This window comes from Montipora capricornis, chromosome 10 (assembly GCF_036669925.1).
Source record: "Montipora capricornis isolate CH-2021 chromosome 10, ASM3666992v2, whole genome shotgun sequence".
Lineage (NCBI taxonomy): Eukaryota > Metazoa > Cnidaria > Anthozoa > Scleractinia > Acroporidae > Montipora > Montipora capricornis.
Genome location: NC_090892.1, coordinates 44,997,428 through 45,019,927, shown reverse-complemented (window position 1 = coordinate 45,019,927; position 22,500 = coordinate 44,997,428). Strand labels below are relative to the sequence as shown.

The 22,500-nt window shown below is 39.2% G+C and overlaps 1 protein-coding gene across 1 annotated transcript in view; it reads right to left on the bottom strand.

Annotated features, from left to right (window-relative positions):
* Window positions 1-22,500, bottom strand: part of LOC138022123 (protocadherin-like protein) — a 55,072-nt gene that overhangs the window by 25,297 nt on the left and 7,275 nt on the right. Inside the window, exons 2-8 of the mRNA XM_068869149.1 lie at window positions 17,014-17,662; window positions 15,090-15,181; window positions 12,887-13,332; window positions 12,375-12,502; window positions 10,163-10,614; window positions 9,380-9,601; window positions 4,806-8,345 (exon numbers count right to left, since the gene is read on the bottom strand). Coding sequence (XP_068725250.1) covers window positions 4,806-8,345; window positions 9,380-9,601; window positions 10,163-10,614; window positions 12,375-12,502; window positions 12,887-13,332; window positions 15,090-15,181; window positions 17,014-17,662 — 5,529 coding nt within the window. The remainder of the gene's footprint in view (window positions 1-4,805; window positions 8,346-9,379; window positions 9,602-10,162; window positions 10,615-12,374; window positions 12,503-12,886; window positions 13,333-15,089; window positions 15,182-17,013; window positions 17,663-22,500) is intronic.

The window sequence follows — 22,500 nt, the reverse complement described above, 5'->3', positions numbered from 1 at the left end:
AGTAATATTAGGGACCTTTACATTCTAGAACGAGGACGACAACGAGTACGAGTTTGACTGCCCGTTTTCCGCAAAATACCCAGAAAATGCATGACCCGGACACTTAATCTTACTCTTTGTTAGCAGCATAGGTTGCTCAGTTATTCTTTTTGCTGGTAACTGAGCCTTCTCCTAATCGAAAAATGCCAAAACTGCTACCGTGTTTGTCACTTGTTTTGACACGACGTCATTTTTGCAAAACCGCGTACTAAAATGACGACGGTATCATGTTTTTCCCGCCAAAATGACGCTGGTTTGCGCGCGCTCACTGTTGCTCCATGAGAAAATCTCGTACTCGTAGTAGCTCTCTAATAGGGAGCTTACGAAACGAAGACGACGACGGCTACGAGGACTTCATTTAAAAATACGAGTTCGCGTTATTCATATCACTACGAAACTATTTCATGTCGTTTCATTAAAAATGTGTAGTAACTGTTGAGGAATTAAACTGGTATGAGTGGGTTGGAAGCGTATAGAGAGAACTGAAAATTCATCGTCATGTGCTAAAGTCCTCCACAGAACCTTGAATTTGGTCATTTCACGTCGTCATTTAGGAGACGACGGAAAAGAAATGTACCAAATGTAAAACGCAAGTGCAGAGCGGGCAGAGCCATTGTTTTTGCTCACTAAACCTATTGTTTTGCAGCGTCGTCGTTTCGTAAGCTCCCTAATGACGACCGCGACGGCAACAACAACAACAACAACAACGTCAAAAATATAATGATATCATTGGTTAACCAGAATAAATAATCGTGCTGCACGTGCAGCACGGATTCTAGCACATGTTTTTGCGGTTCTCTGCATATCGACGACGTGAAATCACCAAATTCAAGGTTTTGGCGACAACATGAGCACGAGACAGAGAATCTTTCATTCTCTATTTTCACCCTCTGAATACTTCGCCCACATTGTAGGACGTGAACGAGATAGAACAATCACGAAAGACTTATACCAGAGCAAAGTTATATGTTGAGGCGACTTTTTCGTCGACGTCGCCGTCGTAGATCTTAAGATCCCTAGCAGCTAATAGGGAGCTTAAGCAAGCGCGTTTTTGAGACGCGGACGTCAACCGGAAGTGAGCCGTTTTCCCTTTTAACTTGTCTTCATTCAACCACATTTATATTGCTAAGTATCTTTTCTCCATTAGAGATGATTAGTATAAAAATCTGGGAGACAGCATTGTCCTGGGACTTAAAACGTTCTCTTCCGGTTGGCGTCCGCGTCTTAAAAACGCGAGCGCTTAAGCTCCCTATTGTGTTTAAGCACGCGAGTTTTTGAGACGCGGACGGCAACCGGAAGAGAACATTTCGTGTGCCAGGACAGTGGTGTCTCCCAGAGTTTTATACTAATCATCTCTACTGGAGAAAAGTTATTTAGCAGTGTAAATGTGGTTGTGTGAAGACAAGTTAAAAGGAAAAACAGCTCACTTCCCGTTGCCTTCCGCGTCTCAAAAACGTGCGTGCTTAAGGTGATTCCCGGGTAAAAGAACCCGTCATAGATTTCCGATGAAACTTGGTATGATGACATTATAGTACAAGGAGATGTTAAAAAGGTAATAAAAAGAGGGGGTCACCGTGCTTGTTTTCATGCCACGATGCTGACAAATATGGTTATTTAGGTGACTTTTGGTTATCTCAGTGCACAACAAACAAGATCGATTATTTTTCAATGCGGCGTGCTATATCACACAGAGTTCGACTTTCTTTGATTGCTTATTCATCTACGTCCCAGAAAAAATGGCTTGAAATACCCTGCATTATTAATTGATATTTTTATCCTTTAAAAGAAACATAATTTGGCCTTGCTCTGCTGGGCCCGTTTCGTCTCTATCTGTAGCATTTATTTCATTTGCCAAAAAAGTAGCTATAGATTTCTGCCAAATTTTTTCTCAGTTATTGCGGATATTGTTCTCATTGAATTTATAAAATAAAAAGTGGGGGTCACCGTGCTCGTTTAAGAGAAAAGGAGCTTTTATCTCGCTATCGAGCTTAGTTTGAGGGAAATCCCTTATGTTTTGTACGCGCGCGCGCTCATGTGCGCGTGCTGATGACGCAAAAATCGTGCGCAGTAGGAATGCGCAATGCAAAACCAGGGAATCACCTTAAGCTCCCTAGTACTGACGACGGCTACGGGAACAAAATGTTACTTCCAAACACATCCTTACGCTTTTACAAACACTTTGCGATTATTCCACTATCTTGTTCACGTTGATGGGCGACGTATCCTATACTTGGGTTGGTAAGAGCGGTTTTGAAGCGAAGATAGAAAATGAACGATTCACTGTTGTATGCTCACGCTGTTGTTAAAACATTAAATTCGGTTAGAGCGACTTTCGTATGGCATTGAATTAACAATTTGCAATGACTGCAAAATTCTCGCGCGCTCATTGGTTAATTTCTATTGTCAATAAGCGGACAGACACAAAAATTTATAATTTATGCGAGGATGACGTGTATTGCTTGCGTCAGATTGAAGTTTCTCGCATTTTTGTCCCGCGTTCTTCTCGTGTTTTGACTTAATTTTGACCCCTCTGCCTTTTTGTTATTGTAAAAACAAATTAATGTCAGTTTTTCATGCCTGTCCTGTCTGTCCTGTTATTGACAATGAATTTCGTCATAACATTGTCAAATAACAGGACAGACACAGGAAAAACTGACATCAATTTGTTTTTTACAATAACAAAAAGGCAGAGGGGTCAAAATTAAGTCAAAACACGAAAAGAATGCGAGACAAAAATGCGAGAAACTTCAATCTGACGTGAGCAATATCGCGTCATTATCGCATAAATTATAAATTTATGTGTCGGTAATGTGTTGGTGTGTCTATTGACAATAAAAATTAGCCAATGAGCGGGCGAGAATTTTGCAGTCATTGTAAAAAAAGTGTTCGCAATCTGTTTCACGGACCAATGTTTGCCAAGATTAAAACAAAGCTTCTCCTTATTCCCGCAGAGGAAACTGCTAATATGGGCAGTAAACAGTTCGATTGCCAAATCACATTACTGCATTTCAATTGACGTCAAAGTGAAATGCCGATCGCTTTCCAGAAAGTTCCATGGAGAGATGAGGTTGTTTGCATTCGCGTTCGCCTAGCCAATCAAAATTCGCACTCGTTTGTTTTTGTTTGATAGGCCAAACAAATGTTTTGCATTTCTGCTTTTTTCGTTCTGTTTTAACGTTTGTTTTTCAAGGTCATATGAACGTCGCTGTATTTTAAGTTATTTTCCTAAGTACAGCGAAGAAATGTCAAAATCGACTCCCGGCCTATTCCATTAGGCTGTGGTGCTGTGCTCCGAGGTCATACATGGCTCGTGTTCAGGGACCGAGCGCCTAGCCGGCAGCACAGCTCCTTCGGTCCGACCTCGTTGAGCTGCGTCGTTGCGGTACTTTGCGACGGCGATTAGCAGCGACAATTATTATTATTATTATTATTATTATTATTATGTACAAAAATGCGTGCCAATCATACTAGTGTATCTAATAAAAATAATAATAATAATAATAATAATAATAATGATAATGATAATGATAATGATAATAATAATAATAATAATAATAATAGAACTTCATTTTCACGCTGTTTAAAGCTGAATAGCTTGTGGGGTCGTGTACAAATGAAATCAAATCAAATTAATACATATCAAATCATATTGGTTTTTTAGGAGAGGGGGAAACCGGAGTATCGTCAATGTGCTGAAATTCGTCCATGGTGTAAAATGTGAAAGCAAGACGCTACAAACTCCCCTTGCACCAGATCGCGGGAATCGAAAGATCCCCGAGATGTCTAAATTGCACGCAGAAAAAAACAAAATTGTAACTTAAAATCGGTCCCGGTACTTATTAACAAATGTCGGTAGAACTATAATCAGTGCTTCCGAAGCACATGGTAAGCTTAACTTAAATCAGTTTTGTTGCATGAACCACAGCAAATTTGAAAATAAAGCTTGTTACGGTTTCATTGCAGTTTTACTAATCATTTTACAACTTTTCATCATAGTTCTTAGTACGATTCTAGAATTCGACCCGAAGGAGGCGTTACTACGCCAAACGATGAAATACGAAGCTCAACTGAGTCAGATGTCAGAATTGCATATTTATTTTTAAGTTATTCGTGGCGCACCGTATTCTGGTTAAACGTGATGCATTTTCGTAAAGTGATGAATTCGAGAGACCGTCGCAGGTTACACACTTTTCCTTAAATCCAGATGATGTTGCTGCTCGCTCGCTCCGCAGCAATTATCGCTTTCTGGTGTTGTCGTTACCGTAGCTGTGGTCATTTCTTAAGGACGGTGCCTACTATTGTTATTGCGCATACGTTCTGCGCAACTCCAGAAATTCCATTTCCTATCGCCGATGCTAACTAATCCAGGGATATTTTTGCGCGGTCTAAAACTATGCAGAGAAAGTAGATCTTTGTAAGTACTCTTGGTATCCAAAAAGAAAATTGGGGGTAACCATGCACTCTTTAGAGATAATTCAGCTTCAATTTGAGAATGAACGCCATACATTGCTTTGTATTTTAGAGATTTTTGCAAATTGAAAATTGCGTGGTTACCGCCAATTTTCTTGTTGGATTTCAGTAACACTTGTTAAGATCTACCTTTTCTGCATAATCATAAATCGGGGCAAACATACCTTTGAATTAGTAGGCACCCTCCTTAAAATTATCCTATGGGTTAAACTCGCTCAGCCTGCCCTAACCCCCCCCCCCCCCACCCCATCCCCTCCCCTTTACTAGATTCACCTATACAGCTTTACTCAAGTTACCTGTATCTCTGTCATCTGCTTCAATAGTGATTAAATTAAAACCCGACGGTGCATTCTCCGGGACTCTGGCAGTGTATTCTTCCAGCTTGAACGTTGGTGTATCATCGTTAACATCTGTCAATCGGATTATAACAAGGCACGTTGAGTAAAGGTTAGTTGCAATCTCCTTGGCTCGAAACTGAAGCCTGTATTCCTTCACTTGCTCATAATCAAGTGTACTCGCTGTTGTGATATTACCGGTTGACGGGTCAATTTGGAATTTCTGCTCTCCCTCTGGGTTCGATTTCACTAAACTGTACACTATTTGGTTCTTGTTGTTGACTTGGCTAGTAGCTTTGATTACCGTAACTTGCTGGCGAAGCTTGACATCTTCGTTAATGTTAGCCGTATATATCGCAGGCTTGGGAAACAAAGGTGGCTTTTCTTTTTCCACGTTGATCTCAACAGTGGTCGTTGACTCACGAGGTCTCTCTTCACTGATATCCATAGGTTGTTTGTTAATTGCTATAATCTGCAACTGAACTTTTCCCTGATAGTTCTGCAAACTGACTTTGGTTTTAATCATACCAGTGGTATTTACAATTTGAAACTTGTCGTCAGGATTAGCCAACTGGTATATTACTTGACTATTGTCTACCCTAGAATTCACCCTCGTGTCGGCGTCAGCTGCTCTCACAGTCAAAACAGTTTCTCCTAAAACAGCTCCTTGCCAAACACTTGCAAAGTATGTCCTGGTCAAGAAGATAGGGAAATTGTCGTTCTTGTCTACAACTTTAACGTCAATGATGCAGTAGGAGAGAAGTCTCTCCGCCACATTTCTTCCATGCCCTCCGTCCTCGGCCATAACAATCAGAGTATGACGATCTTTTGTTTCGCGGTCCAAGCTGGTTAGAGTCTTTATAACACCAGTAGTATTGTCAATCTCAAACAGTCTTTCTCCACCCGTAACGAGAAAATACTCAACTTCTTTGTTTCTCCCCCGGTCTTGCGTATCCACAGCCCTAACCTGGGTAACTATTTCTCCTCTCGGTTTGTTCTCCTCCACAGGGACTTCATTTGGACATCTATCGAAGAGTGGCCTGTTGTCGTTACTATCTTCGATGTTGACCACTACACGCACCTCATCAAAGCGACCAGCATCCACAGTATCCGAGGCTTTTATTTGAAGTGTGTACTGCGTCCGCTGTCCTTTTACGCTCGATTGCAGAGAAAGGACTCCAGTTGTCTTGTTGATCTTGAAAATGTTGCCTGTATCACCGCTTGTTATAGAATATTCGATTGGATTGCCATCTGCATCTCTCGCAAGAATAGCTGCCAACGGTTTCCCCGTTTTGGCGTCTTCGGCAATACCGATAGTATAATCACTCTGAATGAACTGCGGCACTTCATCATCTCTATTCAACAATGTTATATTGACAAAACCTCTAGATTTGTAAATTTTCTCTCCAAAATCTTCCACCACGACGGTAAAAACATGACGTCTCTGCTTTTCGTAATCAAGGGGAGTGGAACCTACTCTTATGTCGCCAGTGCGTGAATCGACTTCAAACAGAGAGGTCCCTTCCAGTGAGTACCTCAACAAACCTAACTCACAAATGCCAGTTCCACCACAATCAAGGTCTCTCGCCGTCACACGAAGCAGCACCTTTCCTGAAGAAACATCTTCATAAACTAATTCTTTATATTCATTAGGTTCAAACTTTGGGTAATATTCATTGGCATTGGTAACTGTGATCTGTACTTCCACCTCGTTTGAGTATCCCTTTGGAATAAGCTCAGTTGCTCTCACTTTCAAGTCGTATATGGCTTTCTCCTCGTGATCCAGTTTAGAGTTTACTTGGATTTCACCACTGTTACTGACTTCAAACTTCTCTGTGTTTCCAAAAGAAATAGAATAGCCCAGTCTTGCTCCAGAGAGACTGCTTGCATTGACTATACCTACTATAACCCCAGGCGGAGCATTCTCAAATACTTGAAACTTGTACGCACTTTCAAGAAACTGGGGCTTAAAGTTCACAGTTTTGATGTCAAGTGACACTGCTGCGCCGAACTGGCGCGGGACGCCAAAGTCAAATGGATACAATGTGACATTGTATCCTCCTCTATCTTGCAGCGTAGCATCGGTCTCCACAACTTCGGTCACTGGGTTAATGCCAAACGGTACACCCGTTGAGACCATTTGATAACCAACTCGGCCACTCAGTCCTCCATCATTATCTTCTGCTTTCAATTGATATGCGCTCGTGCCTGGTCGCGAGTTGGAGTTAACACGACCAACGAAATCTATCATTGTAAACTTGGGTTTGTTATCGTTAACATCGACAACATTTATTTCCACATCGATGTCACTAGTGCGCATGCCCGGGGCGGGTTCCTGCTCACGGATAGTCAACCGGTAGAACTCAGAGCGTTCGAAATCAAATGGCGCTGTCATGCGAACCTTCCCTGAGTTATCCACGGTGAAATTAGCCCTTTGTGGGAAAATTATAGACAGTGTACCACCTGGAAAATACCTTGGCACGCGGGCCACTACGCTGTCAACATCCTTGTCCTCTCTTACGTAAACTCTAACCGGTTGCTGATCCCCTCGGTAGCTGACAAAAACTAACTGCACTTGTACTTTGGTTTGCCGTTGGGGAATTCCATTGTCTTTTGCAGTCAGCTCAAACTTGACTGGGGACTGAATTTCTGAGCGAGGTTTCTTTGCTATCAAAAAGCCATCGCTGTCAATAGAAAACAAGGGCAAGGCATCGGCAGAAAGTTCGTAGGATATCGAGTCTCCAGCATCCTTGTCATATGCTGATAATCGGGCAGCTGGATCTCCAGCCTGGAAGTCTTCTTCAACCTTCCTTTCCACAAATCCATTTACTTCGCCAGGGAATTCGGGTTCATTGTCGTTAATGTTCTTCACCTTTAGAATAACCGTCACTTGGTCACTACGGTCTCTTGTATCCATCACACGTACAACAAACCGATGTTCACGAGCTTCTTCGTAATCCAACACTCTTGTCATTTTGATTTCGCCCGTGGAGGGCACAATTCGGAACAACCCATCTTCGTTCCCCGAGAGAATCTCGTACGTGAGGACCTCAGATGTAGCTGCTTTCACCACCATGACACGACCATTTGCTCTGATCCCTTCCGAGACCTCTTGAATGACTGGCTTGACCACAAATCTGGGAGGTCCATCTGGCAAGAAAACATTCAACTGGACCGTGGTGCTTTTACTTTTTGGTGGGGTCCCTTTGTCTTTTGCCTCCACTTGAAGAGTAAATTTAGAAGCAGAGACTGTTGTTAGAGATCTCTTAACCTTGATAGCCCCAGTATCTGGATCAATCTCGAAGGCCCCTTCGTTGTTTCCATCTGTGATGTTATATACAACTATGCTGTTGTCGCCACTATCCAAGTCGGTTGCTGAGACTAATAACACTTGAGTTCCAATCGGTTCATCGAGAGATACCTTCATCACGTATGAGTCAGCAGAGAACTTCGGGAACTCATCATTGACGTCTTTCACGTTCAAGATCACTTTAGCAATTGCTTTAGAAGAAGAAGAAGACAAATTCATTCGTCAAATTAGTGACAATAAATTAAAAACTTCCAATAGGAAGTAACAAATTAAATTTAAATCCCAATGGGCCAGATTCTCATCAAGTTCAGTTGTTCTTTATACAGTGCAACTGAACAGGATACTACTAGAAGACTACGACCCTATGACCTCTACAAACATAAATACGTAAATACTTTGCGGTACGTCCACGTTATAACGTACGTTACGTACGTTACGTTATACGTCCACGTATAACGTGGCTTAATACTGGACTTGGCAAGTCACTTACGACGAAATATCGAACTCACTGAAAACACAAACACAGCTTTCACATCACGAAGAAAAGGTTATACTAATGGACGATTTTTTCCACAAGTTATAATAACTTTAGCCTCGTCAGTGGTCCAGCTGACTTGGCAATCACCTCCGCGTCTAATAATCCGGCAGGTTTCAAATCCATCAAGAACACCTAACAGACACCAAACGTTTTCTTAATTCCGAAAACACGAAGCATGCTACTTGATTAAAAAGCCATTAGGGCCGTTTATACGAGAGAAAATAAGCCGCGGCTAACTCTGGCCGCGGCTTACGTAAGCCACGTAAATGGTACGAAATCTACGTTCACGGCTTTCTCAAGCCGCGTCTTATCCTGGCCTTGGAGTTTATACTCGTATAAATAGTTCCTTTCGCGGCTTACGTAAGCCGCGGCCAGAGTTAGCCGCGGCTTATTTTCTCTCGTATAAACGGCCCTATTATGTTTGAAAGAGGTGATTCGATCAGAAAATTGATGTTAATACAAATAGTAAGGGAAATCTGGAGATCTAGAAGACAATTCTGAAATAATACCGGTAGGTATGATGTTTCATTCATAAAATAAATACTTTATTAGGAACATGTACGAATTTTGAGAAATTTATAAACATTACTCATGCCTATAATGTATTAATTCTAAATTGTCCTCTAGATCGTGAGATTTCCCATACTAAATTAAAATAAAACAGACCGAAGTAGTCAGTGAACTTACAGGTGCGAACTGGTCGTCCCTGGTCTTCAGCCTTGATGTACAAAATATGGTGCCGGATCCGTTCAAAATCCAGTTGTGCATTCGTGGTGATAGAGCCAGTGTCTCGATTGACTAAAAACTTGGAATTAACATCCACAGTGTATAGCAGACTGTATATTACTTTGCCATTGTTCCCGTCATCTCTGTCTGTGGCTGACACTTTCCCCACCTCTCTTCCAACAGCTTAAATGCAATCCATGCAAAAAAACATCTGTTATAAGTAAACCCAGGCTTATTTACTAACAATAATAAAAACAAGCTCAAACCTCACTGATAGTCTGCAGCCCCATAATTATCAACAATTACGAACAAACAGGCAGAGACATCCGAAAAAGGGCATCAGAGTCCCAGGAAGAAACTGAACCCACTTACTGAGCTACAAACTTAAACTACTAAAGAGATAAGTCGTTTACCTAAGATTTTAGAGTGTCTGTCCCAAAGTCCAGTTAGACTGCGCGCTGTCTCTCTTTTGCTCTAGAATCGTTGAAACAAATGTGTACGTTGAACTCTTAATTGCTGAAACTGCGGATTGCATAACCCGCAGTTTCAGCCATTTTGAAAGTGTTGGTTCGTTTCAATGATTTCGAGCAAAAGAGAGACTGCTCGCAGTCTACAGTCCAGTGGGCTTGCAAATACTGACATTTAGTTTTCGGCATGTTTAGTTCCAGTTAATTAATTAACATAAACTGAAAAGGTATAAGATTGGAATTAGGGGAAATGATTATTTCATGACTTTGTACTTACGTTTATCTTCACTGACATCAAAAGTGTAAACAGTCTTTGTAAACTGAGGAGCATCATCATTTTGGTCTTCAACAGTCACAGAGACAGTTGAGTTGCTGACCTTATTCCCCACAGAGGCAGACACCATCAAGTAATAGGAGTTCACCCTCTCTCTGTCCAACGGTTTGGCCACACTTATCACACCATCGTGGTTGATGCAAAATGCATCGTCTCTGTTTCCGCTCAGAATGCTGTACTTGTAGTTAGAATTCTCTAGCACAGGTGAAATGTCCTGAACCACATTACCAACTTGTGCGTCTTCGTTAACACTGACAACAAAGCTTGGTTGCAGCTGAGGAGCCTGCAGTCCTTCTGTTACATGGATTTTGAGGCGGTAGACTGCACTTTGTTTCTGCGGGGAGCCACCATCTCTTGCTTGCACAGAAATGTCCCAAGTTGATCTCTCTGATTTTCTGATACAATGAAACGAAAAAAAAAAGATATTCTGCAATCAACTGTGTTGGCACTCTATGTCCAAACATTGGACAATTTCTTTATCTCTTGCCAAACAAGTCTTCACTGACCATGTGTTTTGAAGAGTTGGCTCAACTCTTAATAATCATTAAAATTAATAATAATTATTATTTATCAATAATTAATAATTAATTATATATTATTAATAGTTGTGACACAAGCAAAGAAACTTTTAAAAAGAGTTGGAGAATTTTAGTTACTCCCTTAGAAAGTTCTAGGTAGTACTGTATCAATGAACTAAATGGAGCTGAAGAAAAGAATGATTCAGAATATCAAAAAGGATTAATGATGAGACAGTCTAAGTTACTAAAACTACATGCAGGTGCAAGGAACTTGCTTTTGTAGTTTTATTGTTGGTTGTGCTCCTAACCTCAAACTGAGTAATTCAAATTTCGGCACCATAAAGCATGTACATGTATTTTACAATAGCTGGTTGTGATTCCCTTCTAATAGCTGAACGAGTTGGGTAAAGTTGACAAAATAGACCCTTTTACAAGTTACCTGGCCTGAGAATGGAAGTGAGGCTGCCGAGAGATGCTGTTTTGATACAAATCTTTGTGCTTCTCTAATGTTAATTAATGTAGACTAATTAGAATTACAACAACGCTATTCACAGATAAAAGCAGTGAGGTCTGTATCCATACAAGGTCACTGGCAGCCTCGCACTACGAAACTTTTTGTCGCTTAATTAACTGAAGATTAATACGTCAAAATTTCAGAAGCTATCTCTCTTATACACATACTATTAGCTTTCCATGTTCCAACTCCAAAAACGGAAATTTTGTTGAGGACAGAACAAAAAAGTATCCTTGTGTAACCTTCATTCATTAAAATTTGAGGACGACCTACACAGCAAAAACAACTCTGTAGATAGGCCCATAGCGACTCTGGGACAAAGTGAAACTAAGCATGGGAAATATTTTTAATCACAGTCTAAAAAAAAAGATTAATTGGAATGGAGTAAGTGATTGCCATCCAAGTCCACCTCCTAAACGTCATTCCTGACTTTGTCAACCATGAGCTAAAAAGGAAGTGATTTCTTTTTTATCATAGTACCACTTTAACAATGTCGCAAGTGGACGTTAGGTGCCCTAGTACAGCAAGGACGTTGGCAAGTACCCCAACCCCTCCCAGATGGGACCACCTACATGGCCAGCAGTATCCACAACCGAGCCCTTGCACCCAACAAGAGAGGCAGGAAGATAAACAGCAACAACAAATGAAAAATAATTCAGTGGAAGAGGAGAAAAATGAAAATAATAATAATAATAATAATAATAATAATAATAATAATAATAATAACAACAACACCAACAACAACAACCTTCCCCATAGTGGTAACACCACTGAATGCATGAACTGCAGATAAGGATGATCATTGGGACTAATACATCAATCCAACACAAATGCAATGCCAGCCAAAACATAAGATAACTATGGTAACCCAAGATGTTGCCAACATTTTGCTCCTCATTGTTAAATAGCATTAACTACTGTACATTTTAAAACTATGCTAAACTTCACCTGTGTATATAAACCTACAGAAGAATAGACAGACTTGTTCATCCAGTATTATCACTTCTATTAAGGCTTATAGAATGCAGCTAAGGTAATTATGACAAGAATGCTAAGAGAATTCTCAATGATGATAATGTTAATATTCGATTATGTGCCACCTAACACTCTATTGGATACTTACTTAATTTCCCGTGAAGCTGTTATGAGTCCAGTGTTTTCATTAATTTGGAAGGGTGTACTTGAGGTTTTAACTACTATGCTGTATTTTATTGCTGCTGCGGCACCAGTATCACGATCAGTCGCAATCACCTAAAGGAAAACAAGCATGCCCAACCACTGAATAACAAGGCAAATTCGAAAAAAGGCACAGGATAAGATGCAGCAAAGATTACAATTTTCTATCTTCTTAAATATGTGGGTATTTGTTGTGCTTCAATTGTCAGTAATAAGCAACTTTCTCATTCAAGGCCATCTTATTTTGCGTTTTCTCAACTCAGTCTCCTCATACACCATAGTCATCTTGACCCACTCCCAAATTATCAAAAGAGTGTTTTAGTGTACATTGCACATTTCACCAAAGGTATTAATGTAATTATAACTTTTTTCATGGTTGTGTGTAAGTGATGTGTCAACCAACATGTTGACCCACGCATGGACTGGTTCGATCAGATTCTTTACTACTACCATATTTACCTGTATGACAGGTGATCCAGCAGGTGAGAAGTCTTCAATTGCAACATTCTTTGGTTCTGTCTCCATGAATGTGATTCGTGGATTGTTATCATTCACATCTGTTAATGTGATGGTGACTGCTGCTTCCGCTGCTAAATTTGATGCCTCAGCACGAATGACTAGATTGTAAGTGGCTTGTGTTTCACGATCAAGGGTTTTTTGAACTAACAGTTGTCCATTAAATAAACCTATCCGGAAAGCATCGTTTGTATTTCCACCAACAATTCTGTATTGTCTCCCACTTGGGCCTCGTGTAGACACTGTCAACACTAGTGTGTTTACACCTGAATCTTCCGACAAACTTGTCACATAATTTGAAGGATCAAACACAACAATTTGAGTTCCAGGAGAGTAGACAGTCACGTAGACAACAACAGTTGCCCTCTTAATCTCATTTTGATTTTGAGCTGTAAGCAAGAAGAAAGAATACCAATTGCATTAATTCTTTTGTTGCTAAACATTAAAATGTTTAACAGTCGTTGTAACATCATATGCTAAAGTGATAAATTAAGGCATGCATATACGTTTGTTGTTTTTGTATTTAATGTCTACACTTGTAAGTTGATTGTTGTGTTGATTTTACATTTGGAAGTCCATATCACTGCCTAAACAATGACTAGCATATGAGAAAGTATTTGATTCAATAAACCCTAACACTTCTACGTTTTTTATGCATGTTATGCTACACCAGAACACCTATACGTATTTGTTCACTTATAATTAAGGCGCACCATTTTTCACGAGAAAATATGCTTGTTCGATAAAAATCTGCTTAAAACTCGGGGTGCGTCTTATAACCGAGTATTTTCGCGCAACGAAATATAACTTTTCCAAATTTCCCTAATAATTAATGCTAAACTGAAATAAATATGTAAATAAATATCGGTAAATGAATAAACAAAAGACAAACAACGTTGATCATCGACTTTATCTTGGTTCTAAAAAGAACCGGGTGGCTCTGAAAAGAACCGTTTGTGTGAAAGCTCGACTGAGCTCAGCTACTCGTCATCCTCGGCTGAGCTGTCTGTCTCGAACTCGTTGTCAATCGGCTCTTCTTCATCTTCTGCTTCTTGTTCTTCGTCGTCGTCCCAAACCAAGTCATCTTCATCGAATCTTCAGTTCCATAGAGAGCATTGTTAATGCCACAGGACTTGAACGATCTCGTTAGCAAAAGCACGTGCTTGAAATGATTGACGTCAGAAACAAATTCCTAACCTCGCTCCCACGAAATGGGGTAAACATTCGAAAAAACTGTCATGGCCGCTATTAAATACTCCCATCGAGGCACGTTTGGCAGTCATCTTTAACTCGCTGGAGAACACAACATGCTGTTGGTTTCTCCATTTACGGACCATCGATTCTGATATGCCGTATTCGCGAGCAATTTCACGATTGTTGTCTATGGCTTCCGCTTCTGCTACGATCTTCAACTTGAAGTTTAGATCATAGGAATGACGACGAGTGCTTGGCATAATTACTGAAAGTTTACGGTACTCTGAACGAATGCTCGAAGATCTTTGAAAGATGAGTTTTGCAACTGCTGAATGGAAGATCTGTCAGATGAGTATTGTTTATAAACGTAAAAACGAATCAATTACTGAGAAGGATGACTTGAGCGAATTAAAAAGTGTGACTCTTATGCTGTTGTTTGCTATTGTTTGTAATGTGTGACTTTTTTGCTTTTGTTTTGAAAATGGAAGCACCGTAGTTAGTAACATTTGGAAGCAAATTGTTGTAAGTACAGCGACGTGGTCAACAAAATTTCCCGTAATTCTGGGTGCGCCTTACTAACAGGGTATTTAGGTGAAATTTTCATTTTACTTACTAGTCACAATCGTCTTCAAAAGTTTAGGGTGTATAACCGAGTGCGCCTTATAAGTGAATAAATACGGTACTTAATATTATTAATTTCTTTAATCTTTTTCTTCTATCTTAGCATATCTTCACTTTACATGTATGTATGTTATTGACAATAAGTCTTGTTTGCCCCATTTATTGAGATCTACAGTGTATTTTTTGCTTTGAGGACAAAACCACATAATTTTTCTGGGCAAGGAGTTATGTTCACCTTAGATTTTTCTCAAGTAAAGATTTTAAATTCTGGGGGCTGATAGATGTAGATGTCTTGAGTCAATTAATGCAAAAAAATAATAATTTATTTTACCTCTATCTGATGCTCGTACATTTAACTGGTACCGTTTGACTGCCAAAGAATTAGCACTGCTCAAAACACCACTGTTTGAGTCCAGACTGAATCTACATAAACAACAATGAAAATAATATGCCACACAATTTAGTAAACTGTAACAATAGTTATTGTGGCTAGTTAATAATAATAATAATAATAATAATAATAATAATAATAATAATAATAATAATAACGATCAAGTAAAGGTGTTATGGGACTTCCGAATTCAAACAGACCATCACTTTGAGCATAATAGACCTGATGTAGTTGTTCTTGATAAGATAGAAAGATCATGTTATGTGATAGATATGATATCACGTGCCCTTTTGATACAAGAGTGCAGGAAAAAGAACAAGAGAAAATGGAAAAATACCAAGAATTAAAAAGAGAGATTGGGAAAATCTGGAGCTGCTGAATCAAAGCCCCTGAAACAATGCCGCAACAGGGCACAAAAGGTGCCCCGAACTGGGCCCTTAAACAGCAATTGTAATAAATTCCCAGATGGCCATGGGGGCCCCTCAGATTACCTAGTGCCAACAAAGCTAACAGTATCCGAGACTGGGACCTTTGACAACCGCCCAATTTACGTGTGATCTCTACGTTAACTGCAGTTTATTCTTTTTTTTGAGTGAAATTCCTAACGCCTATTCAAGCCAAAAGGTGCCAAAGAAAACAACTGTGCACTCCAATATGCCTGTTTAATGATTAGAAGTTTCTCGATGCTGCATGAGTTGTTGACAGTCTCCTGCACTTGATCAATACATTGGAATGAGAAGTCGCTTAAATCATGTGGTGTTTTGTTGAAATGTACCGCTACCTCACAAGTCTTTTTCTTAGTGACCATAGCAGACTTATGGTTGCAAAATCTAACTCTAAAGTCAGTTGTTGTAGAACCAATGTATTGCAGGCGACATTTCTTGCACAAAGCCAAATAAAGAATGTTCTTGGAATCTCAAGAAAGTTTTGATCGTATTTTGTAACTTTTTTCAACCAAGAAGTTGCGACAGAGATCGCATCTTGTTCTTTTACATTTAAAACAACCCTTAACGTTCTTAAGGCTATTCCTTATGGCGTAACGACAAGGTTACAAAAAAACTGCTCGGAACAAATTTTTCTTGCCGAAAGAACTACTCAATACAAGGGTTATTTAGTCAATCAAGGTTACCCTCAATTTCATAAGGCCTCAACCATACCTTGAAGTGATCTACCTGTACTTAGGACTCGTGCCAGATCTACATGTAAGAAGAAATTATTTCCATTTGTGACCACATTTAATCCAAATTTACCTGATGTAGGTCACATCATCAGCAAACACCTAGCGATTTTGGAATCCAACCCCAAATTAAAAGAGCTTTTTCCTCCAAATTCCATCATAGCATCCTTTCGAAGATCTAAAAACCTTAAGAAATTGTTAGCGCCATCTCGTTATGCAGCCCCAACACCGAACGCGAAGAGATTGTTGAGGCTAGGGGTTGTTTTAAATGTAAAAGAACAAGATGCGATCTCTGTCGCAACTTCTTGGTTGAATCAAATTCCTTTCTAAGTTTTCAAACAGGTAAAAGTTACAAAATACGATCAAAACTTTCTTGAGATTCCAAGAACATTATTGGCTTCGTGCAAGAAATGTCGCCTGCAATACATTGGTTCTACAACAACTGACTTTAGAGTTAAATTTTGCAACCGTAAGTCTGCTATGGTCACTAAGAAAAAGACTTCTAAGGTAGCGGTACATTTCAACAAAACACCACATGATTTAAGCGACTTCTCATTCCAATGTATTGATCAAGTGCAGGAGACTGTCAACAACTCATGCAAGTCCCATGCAGATACTAAACCATCTACTGTACATGTATTTTCATAGAAAGTTTATGTTGAAATGGAAAATGAATGATGCAGTTACCTGTTTCTGTCTTCAGAATCGAGAAGTTCATATGTGATTTCTCCAAAGGAACCAGAATCCTCATCTGTGGCTGTCACCTTTAGGACAGAGTTGCGCACAGGGAAATTGCTACTCACAGAGGCCCAGTAAGATGTCTGCGAAAATTGAGGTCCATGATCATTTGTGTCTTGTATTTCTATTTCTACCTGAGCAGAAGCAAACATATTCCTGTAACTTGTATCTGTGGCTCGCACTTCAAAGTTGAACCTTGGATTTTTAAAGTGGTTAAAATCCCGTACAACAACAATTCTGCATTCTTTGACAATATCATCAGGATTAACCACCCTGAAGTAGTCCTGGACACCTCCTCTGACATTCTCTATAGTGCACTCAAATAGTCTTATAGGAGTGTCCTCATCATTAATAACAAGTCCCCCTGAGGAACCATCATCATTTCTCTTCTGGATTGTTGTGCCACTTGGTGTATTTTCACTTATAACAAATTTATAGCTGGACTTGCTGAAAAAGGGTGGGTCCTTGGTATCACTGACTCGAACAGTAACAGCTGCACTAGCCACCTGCTGAGGACTAGTAGAGGCTTGGACTTGGATAGGATATTCACGACCAGAAACTAGTTCATAATCAAAAGAGCCTGTGGCAGAGAAACGTCCTGTACACAAATAAATAAGAGAAACGTGAGATGTCAACACTTGAATTTTTCCAGCTTACTGGGTCTTAGAGTGAAAACGACAGATTTTGTTTATTTATATACTCAAGTAAAACATTCTGGTTTTCTGAGATAAAAACAACCAAACAAATTCCATACCGATTTTTTTTTTCTATGCCTTTCAACTTCCAGTGGGTACAAAACTGCGCTAGTAATTAACAAGACTGGGATAACAGAACTGTCATGTCAATACCAGATGTCAATACCAGAACAAACTTCCTCCAGGGCCCAAATTTTCCTTTTTTAGATTGGGAAGTTGCCGAAAATGGTTGCAATAATGGACAAGACAAAAGAACCAAATTAAAATTTCTATCCCTAAAATTCCATGAGTTGCTGCATGTATTGACATCAGTGGCCTGCTATTCCCATCCTCCTTACTACCGCAGTTTTGTACCCTACCGGCAGTGACAATTCCAACAAGGCTGAAAGGCTTAGAATAAGAATAAGAATGGCCTCTTTTTTGGTTCTTTTTAACTCAAAACCATGATGTTTCCATTGAGTAAATAAAGAAAAATCTAGTGAAGCTATGATCTGCGCAGTTATGAACACAATTTTTTAACAATTGCATAGAGAAGCCTGAAAAATTCAGGACTTCACACAAGATCACAGGTTAAAACTCTGTTGAAGTCCTGAATTTTTTAGGCCTCTCTACGCAATTGCTAAAAAATTGCGTTCATAACTGTGAGGATCATAGCTTCACTTGATGTCATATCAGCAGTTCAATATACTGTATGATTCATTTCATATAACACTTCATAATCATTGTTGATTCATCACAGGTACATTAGAACCCGCAAATTACCAGCTCTCAATGTCAGTGGCTTCATATAGCTCAGTTGATTAGAGCATCAGTCCGGTATCGTGAGGTTACAGGTTCAAACCCTGTTTAAGTCCTGAATTTTTCAGGCTTCTCCATGCAATTGCCAAACAATTGCATTCAAAACAGCGAGGATAATAGCTGCACTAGATTTAATATCCACAGTTCAGTATATGATTCATTTCAAGCATCATTTCACCATTAAAGAAAAATCTGTCACATACACTTTAAACCCTTTACTCTTTTAGGAATCAGTTGAGTATATTGATTAACCCTTCCCCTCCTAAGATTGTGACTTACTCTCTCTCAGAGACACAATTTTACCCACCAGTAGGGTCTGGTGTAAGGTAATGAGTTGACAAAATCTATGCCCCCTGAAAAAGTGTCCCCTTGAATTAAACACAATGGAACATATATAGCCACAAATAATTTCTGTCATTGAGACAAATTTTTTCATACGCCTTCTCCCCAGAATTCCACTTTTTCTGTGAAAAAATGGAAATGAGTTTGTGTGTGAGTTGCAAGAATGCGAATAGTGAAATGATAGTACGAGAGTGTTCACACAAAGAGTTTCGTGTGAATAGCATCACTGTAGGTATTGGGGTTCGGTGTTTTGTTCGAACTTAATTAACTTCCCTTGCAAGTTCAACGGTCTTTAATTGTGCTCGTCCACAAAGCGTTTTCCGATTACAGACTGTTTGTGCTTGTCAACACGCTGATGGGGGTGGCAGCAGTATAATTTTCAGCGGTGAATATCAAGAAAGTGCAAAACAATGTGCTAAAACACAATACAAAGACACGAAACACGATAGTCCATTTTACAGTTGTGTGCTTAGTTACCTGGCCTATGAATGAAAGTGAGGCTGGAGTTGACCTTGTTTTGATAGGAACCTCACTGCCTTTCTTATGTAAATTCTTACTAATTAGCATGACAACAACAGCATTAACATAAGAAAAGGAGGGAGGTCTGTATCATAACAGGGTCAACACCAGCCTCACCTTTATTTGAAAGCCAGGTAACTAAGCACACAACTTTAAAGAGGTCTATTGCTTAGCTTAGCAGCCGCACCTCCAAAATGTTACATTCACCGCGTAGCATGGTGAATATAACACTGAAATCTTATATTCACGCTGAAAATTATACTAATTATTACAATTATTACTATCTATTAATTATTACAATTATTACATATCTATTAATTATTATTATTATTATTATTATTACTGGTATTATCATTGACTTCCAGTGAACACAATGTTCTGACGGTTCAGAATGGAATTAAGGATGGTGCCTACTATTGTTATCGCGCATCTCCAGATGATCAGGTTTCCTATCAGTGATGCTTACCAATACAGTGATATTTTTGCGTGGTGTAAACTATCCGGAGAAAGTAGATCTTAGAAAGTACTCTTGGTATCCAAAAAGAGAATTGGGGATAACCATGCATTTTTGAGAGATAATAAAGCTTCAATATGAGAAAGAACGCTATACAATGCTTTGTATTTTAAAGCTTTTTACAAATGTTATTCATAAATTATCTTTGAAAAATGCATGGTCACCCCCAATTTTCCTTTTTGGATTTCAATGACACTTGTTAAGATCTACATTTCCTGCATAATCATAAACTGGGGCAAAAATACCTTTGAATTAGTAGGCACTGTGCTTAAACCAACCAACTCGCATGGCCAAAAATCAAAGGCCTGCTAAAATGCGAGGATACAGTCAGAGGGAAAAAATTTTGAAGTACTACACTCTGGACACTAGACATTTAAACAAAAAGTGAAAAAAGGGAAAAAACAAGTGTCACAGGGATGTTAGGAAGACCCCACATAAACTTAAAGCAAATAACCTCAAATCTAGAAACCCGACGTGTCATAAAATTCAGAGAACAAAGAAGAGAACCAACAACCTTAACAAGCATATGGCATTGGGAATTGATCTCAGATCTCACTGGTGGAAGAGCAAATGCTGTCATGATTACTGCACCACTACACCAACCCTTCCCCCTGATAATCTATGTCCCAAAACCAAGTAATATTATTAATGTTCAGGGTGTGGGTCTATGTTTTTGATGACATATCACAATCTACTTTATATCCTCTTTTCAAAAAAATCTATATATGGTGCAAAACAGTTTATTACTGTACAAAAATGTAGGTCATTGCAATGTCTTGCACTGAACAGCTTGGTCTTGAGAGTCAAATGACTGCTAGTTTTTCCAAATCTTCTGTTGCATGAACACATGAATTCCCAGGAGAAAATGGAAAACAGTATTTGCTCGACGTGAAGAGATTTTGTTGGGAAAGAAAAACAATTTGGGGAAAAAGATTTAAAGTTATGTTTGCTCAAAATGATCACAGTTGAAGATTTTATGTTTTTGACATGCCTAAGCTACTACAATACCACTTGTCTATGGTTCCCAAAGATGAGCCTTTTGAGAAGGCATTTTTAAAAGCATTGCTTTAAACACATTGACTCCTGGGAGTGAGACTCAACAGATTTTTCTAACACCACACAATTTTACTCATGAATCAGCTGTTGGTATCCTGTGGTGCTTGAGGAGTGAATGGATTAAGCATTCAAGTCCTGAGAGGCCTCCCTAATGCAAATGTAAGGGACGGACCATTATTTTTTTCTGGAGGGGGTGGGGGGGGGGGGGGTATGGAAAATACTGAAAAAAATTGTTTGCAAGACCTAAAAAGACAAAATAAATTGCTTGCAAACATGATATGTATAAAAAAAATTGTTTGCATAGTGGTCAGAGAAACTTGTAGCCTATTAATGAAAAAAAATAAACCCTGAAATTTAGACTAAAAGTATGAAGTTGTTTGTAAGCAGAATAGAGGGCTCCATTAAAATTAACATTTTATTGCACCAAATAGACATAGAGTGGGCATATATACAGATTACAAACTTTGAGACCAGATGGCCTCAACGATGGCGATTTCCTTTACAGCCAGAGTCATGTCGCTGGAAGGCGGTGGTTGCTAACCATTTTTCAGCTGGGGTTAGCATATAGATGTTGCATGTGAACACTCTTTTGCTTGTTTTCGTCGTTGTTTGTTTTTTTCCCCTTACAGTTATTGTTTTGTCGGTTTTTGTTATTTATGTCGCTTTAGTTTCAGTCTTTTTCACATGGGCGCGTGCATGCTATGTTTTAATTAGTCAAGTTTGTTATTGTCATGCGTACATTTGCAGCTTAAGTAGCGTGTATTCCCGTTAGTCCTTGACTACAATCCTATCCTCCCTGATATTCAGAAGGTTATCCAAAAGCATATTGCTCATCTTTTAAGATCGTCACCTGAGTTATTAAAGACTGTTCCATCTAAATTGATTTTCCAGCATATCGCCGTACCAAAAACCTCAAAGACATTTTGGCACCATCTAAATTTTACTGGGATAGTGGAGTAAATCAGGCAGAGAGGGAAACGGGAGGGTATTTTAAATGCTCTTCTAGATGTGATCTTTGTAAGAATTTTTTAATCCAAGATTCTAAATTTAAAAGCTTTTCCACAAGTCAAACTTGTAAGATTAACCAAAACTTGTCTTACTCTTCCAAAATGTTGTTTACTTGGCCTCATGTAACAAATGCAATTTACAGTACATAGGTTCTACTTCCACAGACTTCAAAGTACGTTTTTGCAATCACAAGTTGTCTATGCTCACAAACAAAAAATGTGCGAGCTTGCAGTCCATTTCAATTGTACATACGTACCAAACACGAGATTTCTGAAATTAGTCTTGTTCTTATTGAGAAAATTACCAGCCAAGGGGACGCAGCTCATATTAATAGATTGTTATTCAACAGAGAAGCCTACTGGACTGCACAACTATGCACACTTAATCCTCACGGCCTTAACAAACGACGCAAATTCAGATCCAAAAATCGCATCCGCTATAGTACTTAATTAGTGCATCACTATGTACCGTGTAATTAAGTTCTTTTCAACAGATCGTGGTTAT